Source organism: Aegilops tauschii, chromosome 4 (assembly GCF_002575655.3).
Source record: "Aegilops tauschii subsp. strangulata cultivar AL8/78 chromosome 4, Aet v6.0, whole genome shotgun sequence".
Taxonomy (NCBI): domain Eukaryota; kingdom Viridiplantae; phylum Streptophyta; class Magnoliopsida; order Poales; family Poaceae; genus Aegilops; species Aegilops tauschii.
In genome coordinates this window covers 69668468-69677481 of record NC_053038.3, presented here as the reverse complement: position 1 = coordinate 69677481, position 9014 = coordinate 69668468, and the positions used below count along the sequence as shown (strand labels likewise).

The 9014-nt window shown below is 45.8% G+C and overlaps 1 protein-coding gene across 2 annotated transcripts; it reads left to right on the top strand.

The window, feature by feature from the left end:
• Positions 1 to 306: 306 nt before the first annotated feature.
• LOC109733453 (cysteine-rich receptor-like protein kinase 40) lies at positions 307 to 2991 on the top strand. 2 transcript variants are annotated; one of them, XM_040386660.3, is made up of 7 exons: positions 307 to 511; positions 674 to 842; positions 921 to 1182; positions 1301 to 1523; positions 1613 to 1763; positions 1849 to 2025; positions 2754 to 2991. In XM_040386660.3, the coding sequence occupies exons 1-7, from the start codon at positions 399 to 401 to the stop codon at positions 2778 to 2780; spliced, it is 1122 nt and encodes a 373-aa protein (XP_040242594.1). In that variant the 5' UTR covers positions 307 to 398; the 3' UTR covers positions 2781 to 2991. The 2 variants fall into 2 exon arrangements, with proteins under 2 accessions (XP_040242594.1, XP_020148267.1); XM_020292678.4 differs by having other exon boundaries at positions 343 to 511; positions 703 to 842.
• Positions 2992 to 9014: the final 6023 nt, after the last annotated feature.

Here is a 9014-nt window from a genome sequence, read left to right as displayed (position 1 = left end):
GGAAAAACAGAGGAAAAGGGAGAAAACTGGTTCATAAAAGAATCAAGAATCTTCCCAAAAACGATGGGGAAGAAACCCGGAATGGGCCATCCCAAGAAGAAGACCATGAGAGAAGAAACCCGGAAAGACTTGAGGCGAGTCAAACTGGTGAAGATGTCACGTGGACTGGAGACGCGCTAACTTGTCATCATCTCGCAAGTCACGCGGACTTGCCGACGGTGAAGACAAGAGTGTGGAAATATTTAATAGTGATCTAGGTATCGAAGACCCACTTCTACATTAACTAGTCAAGCACCCAATCACATGCATTGCATATTGTGTATTTTGCATTTTCCTTTTACAGAAAGACTTGAGTCAAGTCAACCACGCTCGATCCACATCTCGCTGGGTTGATTTATATGCACCTTCAGCTATCAAGGAAACCATTCATACGATTCATCTCAGAAGCCTCAGCCCCATTTCATTGTTCCCTTCCCAAGCTAGGATACCTCAAGTGTTCGATCTTCTCCAGGTCAGTGCTTTTTATTAAGAAGCTTTTTATTTTCAGATGCTCGTAGCACAACCAAGTTTGTAGCTTAGTTCAAAAAAATGGTGCGGCTTTACTCAAGTTTTCCTTTTCTTAAAAATGAAGATTTTATTGCCCTTGCTTTGATAAGTTCATAGCTTGTAGCAGTTCACATCCATTACTTCTCATATCATCAGAAATGAATACCCAAGAGGACAAGCAGACTGTTCTAAGCACATTACCCAAGGACCTACCTCTAGACTTCTTGAGGACCATCACAGATCAGTTCTCAGAGAGCCGTGTTGTCGGTAAAGGTGCATTTGGAACAGTTTATACGGTATGTTCATGCCTTACATTCTCTAGCATTTTGAAAAGTTGCGCATCTTTCTGAACAAGTGTCTGTGAGGTTGAACAGGGAACTATGCCTGATGGGCAAACGATTGCTGTGAAGAAGCTTGCGGAAAATGCGCCGATCGCACGCGACAAAATATTTAATAACGAAGTTCAAAACATCATGGCTTACCGGCATGAGAATATAGTCAAGTTGGTTGGGTTTTGCCATGAAGGACAGAAGAAAGTAGTACTGAACAATGGGCGATATATTGTCGCAGATGTTTACGAAGGTCTACTCTGTTACGAATATTTACCTAAGGGAAGCCTTCAGAGGAACCTCTTTGGTATGTGACGCTTCTGATATAGTTTTTATCTTAGTTTCATCAAATATTTATGTTCTTCTGTTCTCTTCCTTGAGCTATTAACTCTTAGGTACTGAAATAACTTGCTCCCTAACTTCAGATAAACCCATCGATATGGCATGGGACGTCCGCTTCAAGATAATTAAGGGGATATGCGATGGTTTACATTTTCTTCATAGCATTCCTATTATCCATATGGATTTGAAGCCTCAAAATATATTGTTGGATGATAACATGACGCCGAAAATCGCGGATTTCGGACTTTCCAGGCTATTTGGCAAAGAACAAACACGTGCGAATACACAGAATGTTGTGGGATCATAGTAAGCTGACTGGAGCTGTGATGATATTCTGTGGTTAATTGCATTTTCACCTTCTAGTAATGCTTATTATTACTGCCAACTGTATGCAGCGGATATATAGCTCCAGAATACCTATACAGAGGTGAAATCTCCACTCAGTCAGACATTTACAGTTTAGGCTTATTAATCATCGAGACTACCACTGGCGAGAAGAATACCCCCAAACAGAACGAACCATCAGCAAGGGAATTTATTGAAAGAGTAAGAAAGAATACTAGATGTTGATTTATGTGAGAGTTTATTTTTATATTGTCACCTAGGATAACAGTTCGAATTCTTAACGTAGGTACGTCAAAATTGGACAGAAGGGCACATAGCATCCATATACCAGTTAAATCCAAATGCCCTCCAGGAAGTAACAGTATGCATTGAAATTGGTCTAGAGTGTGTGGACGTTGATCGGAAGAAGAGACCTTCCATCGAAAGCATTGTTGAGAGGCTCGGTAGATGCTCTGCAAACCTGGTATGAAAATTAACTGTGGACTGGATCAAAGGCTCTGTATAGTTTCTTGCAAGTGAATAGGAGGAACTTCTGTCTTCAGATTTTTTCAGTAGTTTGGCTACTTTTGAGAAACCTACCACTGAAATTGTTCGCTTGATGCCTATATACTAAAGTTTCAAATGGCGGAATTCCACAAAAGTCCATGTGTACATTTTGAAATCTAGGTAGTTATTATGTACCCTCCAAAATATATATTAATTGTTCAAATTAGACTATGGATGGGATCGAGGTGGGTCATGACAATCCGTTTGTCTAACCAGCTAGCCAATTTTATTCAATTTTTGTGGCTAGTTTTTCGCAACGGATAGTAAAATACATTCACCACAACACAAAACAACCGCACAATCTGAGTATTAAGATTCTGCGAACTTTTTCTCGTGATGTTACCTGATGCATTCACACTATCTGCCTGCCATGGCCAGTTAGGTTGCATTAGGTTTTCAAAGAATAGATTCTCGTGATTTGCAGCCCAAAATGCTTCGATTAAGATATTAGTAACCCATATTTTTCTAGGAGGGAACATAATCACATCTGCATGCTTGGTTCCTTTGGTTTTTGTCGGCTATCCATATTTTACTTATAGTGTAGATTTTTCACTATTGCTATGTTTTTACCATGTTTACATAATTACATTTAGCTTCTGTTGCATTTAAGCTGTTGTTGGTAACATATCCTCTACAAAAATTCAGGTCTCCACCACTTCCATGCGAACATGAAACTAGGATCTTCTATTGATGAAAGAAGGGCAACATGGAAGAAAAGAGCTTTCTCTGTTATTACTATAATGAATTTATTTCTGAAATAATCATTTGTGTTGTCACGTCACCGTGGAACTTGTTAAATTTATTATGGTAACTGATATTCCATTATCTCCTGTAATCCATTGTTTTATACTCCAAACAAATGCAATGTTGTTTTTTCTGTTCAGTACGGTTCGAAATAAGAATTGAAATTTCTCCTGTCGATCAAACATGAGATCCCTCTGATCAATCAAACATGAGATCCACCTCGGTATCAACGTCTCCATAGGCAAAGAAGAATGGCATATTCTGGCTAGCCTCAAGGCTTGGTAGGGCTCCTTTACGGGTCGAATTCCCTAGCTTGTTTGTGATCTGCTTGGACCCAATGCTTTTGGTAGCCTTTGGCGCCTTCAATTGGGTTTGGAACATCCTGTTCCGACGAACATTTGGCCCTGAGGAAACCTTAGCTTGGTCCGACTTACAGCCGGCCCTCCCAACGGCGTTGTCAGGATCTTTGGATGTTGTGTCTTGGCACCTGCCCCATTGGCGTTTTTCTCTATTGGTTCGGCACATCGGGCCTTATGTGGTCTGCCAAACCTTATGTGGAGCATTCTCTTGTGGAAAGCACCACTTCTGATGAAGATCAAGATTTTCGTATGCCAGCTTCTGCGCGATCATCTCTCCTCAGATATGGAGGTGGCCAAACAGCATGGACTCGATGATAGTCGGTGCCCCTTTTGTGGTGTCCCCGATTTCGAGGCTCACATTTTCTTCTCGTGTCCCGTTGTTCACTTCCTTTGGAGCTTTTCCATGATGGTCTGGATACTAAGTAGCAGGCTCTGTACTTGAGTGAGTTATTGGAAGCTCAGACCAACTGTGCAAGTAAGAGGAGGCATCTCTTCTGGCTAGTGTTAGCGGCAGTGACCTGGACCCTTTGGACTACCCGTAACAAGAAAAGTGTTCCGCCTTAGAGGGAAACAATTGCGCTCACTGAGTGGTTTAACCTTTAAACAAAGTAGGAAAGGGATTTGTGTCTCAAAGCTTCGACCAAGAGTTTACCTCCAAAATGAATTTTTTTCACTGTGGGCAGGCAATGTATATGTGTTTTGCTTGATCCCCAACTTCCTCGAACGTCTTGACCCCTCTTAATAGTGTAGTTGTTCTATGACTGAAATTAAACGGAAAGACCTTCAAGTATTCGAAAACTGATGTATTTTTCCTTTTTGAAATAGGGGGTCAAACATGTGCGTAGAAAATCACCTAGAGACCAATGCACTGAGATAAACTTGATAGACGACTTTAGTTCACTTTCAATCACCAATGGTCATGTTGACATATTTTCAACTCTGTCCAATATCCTTTTCTGGCCATGGCAGCATGGACATTGAGGAGCCCCATGATTTGTTTCACCACAAACCCAGCAAGGACCCTTCTCCGTGTTGCTCCTTTTTCGGTCATTCTTCCTTTTGAAGTTGGTAGTTGGAGACTTTGTTCTTTCTCTTGAACTTGTGGGAATGTCTGTGCACCACATTGGTAACAAAATGTCCCTCTACTCCTTAGGTCGTGTATCATTTGCCCTTACCTTCTCTTCAACATCCAGAGATCCAATGAGGCTCTCAATAGAGAAGTGGAAAAGATCCTTCAAGGAGGAAGCTTAGCAACAATGCTCACATCAACAAAATTGTTGGTGACACACACTTAATGAGCTCGGGTTCCTTTGCCACCCACTGCAGCTCATGAATTTGTTCGACCATGGAACGGTTCTCAACCATTCTCTATGCCATACTGTTCACGACCGACATCAGTGGAGCCAAACTTGGGTTCAAGTGCAAACAACAACTTTTTGACACCCCACGTATGCAAATATGCATCAACCAAGTTGTCACCCAACACATTGGTGACGGCACGCACGCAAAGATTACAGTGGCCTCAAAAAAATGCTTTGTCCTATTCAAGAGTAAGTGTCCCTCTTAGATTGCTAGCCAAAACCTAGTACACGTTCATTGCAACGAGCCACAAGAAGGTTTTGGTCTGCCATCTTTTGAAGCAAGCACCTATAAACGGGCTCAGTTTCACCACATGAAATATGTGGTAAGCAATTCAAACTATTCCAAAAAATGGGCTCAGTTTCAAAGCAACAACAAAGCCAGTCAATGTTATGAAATTAACCAGTTTTGGTTAAGCTTAATCCATATTAGCACCAACACAAGATTACTTACATAACAAATCGCATACGACAAACTAGGAACATCCAACATATACTCATATGGGCCAAAGGCACATGTCAACAAAGAGAGGTTCAGATCATACAAGTTCGCCAAAACTCGGGTACAACAACATCGTCGGCCATGGTGGTGAAGACAAGGTGGTCGTCCGCCTTAGAGGAGGTAGTAGAATCAGGCGGATGGACAACGAGAACATAGTCGATCAGAAGCAAGCAGTGGTGCTGAGACGGTCCCCAAAAACCTTGTGGCCTCTCACCCGGTTCAGGTTTTCTAGGGACGCGATTTCGGAGACCTGCTCTCTTGGGATGACTGTGCATGGAGTTTCCGAGATGGTTTCACCGGAGAAGCAACTTAGGACAAGAAACTAGCCCAGTGTATGTGTTTGTTCTAATGCTATGTCTTCTCGGTAGCATCTCTCCATTGTATTGCCTCTACATAGAGTGGACGCGTGGGAAAGTGAAGAAATGCAACTCATGAGTGGTGAAAGAAATTTGTGGATGTAAAAATTATGTCCATGATGTGCTCGATTATTGACACGTACACTTAAGAGTTAGGCAGTGCACTACCATGTCAAATTTTAGTTCTTCCAACAAGGCACATAACATTAGTTTGAACTTAAACTTGATTCACAAAATGTGATGCGCGTGTGTTGCATGGCATGAAGTGAGCAATTGAGCATGCACTTTATTGCTCTATTTTCTCATGCACAAGGAGTACCGGAACAATCCACCTTACATGTTGGTGTTTCTTCAACTCAACTAGCAGTATGAGACTAAACTTACACACAAGTCATGTATTTGAATGGGCCTCTGAGATTTCTGTATGTTTTTGCAAAAAGAGATTTCAAAACTTAAGTTGGGCCGAGATACAAGATTTAGTTAGTCGAGATCCATAAAATTTTAAAATGTGTCCACCAACATGCTTTTGTTGGGCGACAAGCTGGCGGTGTTCTAGCTCTGCACTCTTTCTTCCCTTTGGCCAAAACAATGCGGCTCTGAATTCCTTCGGCCAAAACAATGTGGTTCTGTGAGAACATCTCCAACAGATGATGAAAAAAGCATATGTTCGCGAAACGGTCGTTTAGGGCATTTTGGGCCCAAAACAATGCTCTAGCAGATGATATATTTTAAAATGATGATGATTTTTTTGGGGGGGGGGGGGTAACCCAAAATTTTGGCTCATGTTGTTGCATATTACCGGAAAGCCGCGCTTTATATATAAAGCAACCCACCAGAGCACAAGGTTCGACAAACGTTCACACCGCACACACACACACACACACACACACACAAAAGTACCAGACAAACAGAGTACACATGGTTCTGCTGAGGGCACAGCTCAACAAGCCCTATAAGAAGATGAAAAGAAAAGCGGCAGCACATGCCTCGAGGCCGCTAATCCGGCTCAGGTGGTGATGGAGGAAGTGACAACGCCGCGGACAGCCATCGAGCGAAGATCTGCAATGATGATGTTGATGGTGTCTTGATCCTGGGTCGGCTAAGCGGCCACCAAAGCTGCAAGTAACCACACATTTTGAAAATAACGTCAGTAACACATCGTAGAGGAACACGCTGGGTTATAAGTTTATTGTGCATGGTCCAAAGAGTCCAAGAAAGGACCACAATACACAGCCACCTAATGTGGCGGTCATGCTAAGGGGTGGCCTGGATTTCCGCAAAGAGGTCGGGGAAGTTGTTGTTGCACCAACGACCACCAACCGCTTCGCAGAAGTAGCTCCAAAGGAATTGGGCGGACACGCACGTGAAGAAGATGCGATTTGAGTCCTCCATCGTCCCATACAGAGGGCATATCCCATCGCCAGGGCCATATCATTTGAGCACCTCCACGCCCAACGGGACCCGTCCCCGGATCCATTGCCAGCATAATATTCAGTGGCAGTCTAAGCGCCCATATATGGATCAAGGGCGCTGGGGCAGGGGCAGCCGCAATGGCCTGGTATAGGGACTTGGTGGAGAATCGACCTGATGGCTCCAAGTGCCAGGAGATGCAATCGTTTGGTTGATCCACATTCGGGGGGTGGAGTGCGATGCAATGAAGGAGGTCCTGCCAAGCGCCAAGTTCCACGGGCCCAAATGACCGTCGAAATGCAAGTTGTCCTAAGTCAATAAGGGCCATCTCGACTAAGATCCTGGGCTCCACCGCGATGGCAAACGGCTCTGGGAAGCGAGCAACGAAGGAGTGGTCCCAACCCATCAATCAAACAAGAACAGGGTAGTTGAGCTCGAGCCTACATCGATGGAGGTTCCAATAAGGAGGACCGGGAGCAGCTGAATGATGGACTGCCAGAACTGCGAGCCGCCAGACCGTTGATAGAAGGCGAGCGGTTGTCCACGAAGGTATTTGTTCCGGATGATGTCAAGCCAAAGGCTGCCTTCCCCGTTCTCAATCCACCACAACCAGCGTGTCAGCGGGGCAATGGTCATGCGTTTAGACGACATGATCCCTAGCCCGCCCTGGTCACGTGGTTTGCAAATGTACGACCAACTAACCATATGGTATTTTTGCTTATCGCCCTCGCCAGCCCAGAAGAAGCGCGCCTGATATTTGGTGATCTCATGATGGAGGGTCTCGTGGAGGCTATAGAAACTCATGATGAACAGAAGCAAGCTGGAGAGGGACGAGTTGATGAGGACCGTCTGTGCCGCCTTAGATAGCCACCTGCCCTGCCACAGCTCAACGCGATGGTGCATCTTAGCCACGGAGGGCCGTAAGTCAGCCACGGAGAGCCGAGGTGACTTTAACCTCATCCGCTCTACCAAGGACAAAAACAATAACCTAGTCAACTTCCCTCGGATGCAGCTCTTCAACGACTGCATTGTGGATCTCGGACCCCGAGAATTAGATAGGATTGGTGCCAGGTTCACCTGGACCAACCGCCAAGCCGACCCGACTATGTCTGTGCTGCATCGTGTTCCCGTGTCCCAGAGTGGCAGCTTCGCTACCCTCTCGCCTCACTTCGGGCCATCGGCAGGGTGGGATCTGACCACGTCCCCTTGCTCCTCTCCTCGAATAACGACTGCCCCCTACCCCCTAGGTTCTGGTTCAAGACCTACTAGTTAAACCAGGCTGGTTTCGTTGCGGTCATTCGCGTCCGGTGGTTGGAGGCCTGGGCTTACCCTCCCCGGTTCATCTCGGCCGTCGACACCTCGCACTTCTGTTCCAAGCGTGCACGCCAATTTATGAAGGGGTGGCCGTCCAACCTCGGTCGGGGCTTGCGGGAGCACAAGAAAGCACTGCTCGACTCCATCCAGGCGCTTGACCTTCGTGTAGACCGTGGGCCTCTTTGCTGATGAATGGCTGCTCCGATACGACTTGAGGACCAATTGTCGATCATCTACACAGACGAGGAGGCTATTGGCGCCAACAGGGGACCCAAAAGTGGGTCCTCAAAGGTGATGCCAATACGGCTTACCTCCAGGCCATAGCTAACGGCCGGAGACGCCGGAACACCATCCCTCTCCTTTGGGATGGTGACCGCCTCCTCCAGCGGCCATTTGGCATTCACACCCACATTGATGGCATCTACAAAGCGCTCTTCCCCACCTCCCCTAGGGGAGGGGCGACCTTGGCCCTGGACATTTGGGCCGATAACCGGCATGTGTTGACGGCCGACAATGAGGCCCTTATGGCTCCATTTTCCGAGGAGGAGGAGGTCTAGATGGTCATCAAGGGCATGAATCCGACATCCGCCACGGGGCCTGATGGCCTCCCGCTGAAGTTCTTCCAAACTTTCTGGGACGTCTTCAAACCCGAGGTGATGGCGATCTTTGAGGAGTACGTGGGCTCCATTGACCTGTGGGGCTTAACTACGGGATCATCACTCTCATGCCCAAACTGTTGGGGGCCTCAGACATTCGCCAATTCCGCCAATCACGATGATCAATGTGATCTTCCGCATTTTGGGGAAGGGGTACACCAATAGGGTGACCCAGTTAGCAGAACACATCACCCATCTGAATCAGTC

Bases quoted from the DNA above. Each gene is read 5' to 3' on its own strand.
- LOC109733453 (XM_040386660.3), top strand. From the start codon at position 399: ATGCACCTTCAGCTATCAAGGAAACCATTCATACGATTCATCTCAGAA. The intron at 512-673 runs GTCAGTGCTTTT...AGCTTGTAGCAG, and splicing joins AAGTGTTCGATCTTCTCCAG to TTCACATCCATTACTTCTCA. The intron at 1,183-1,300 runs GTATGTGACGCT...CCCTAACTTCAG, and splicing joins CCTTCAGAGGAACCTCTTTG to ATAAACCCATCGATATGGCA.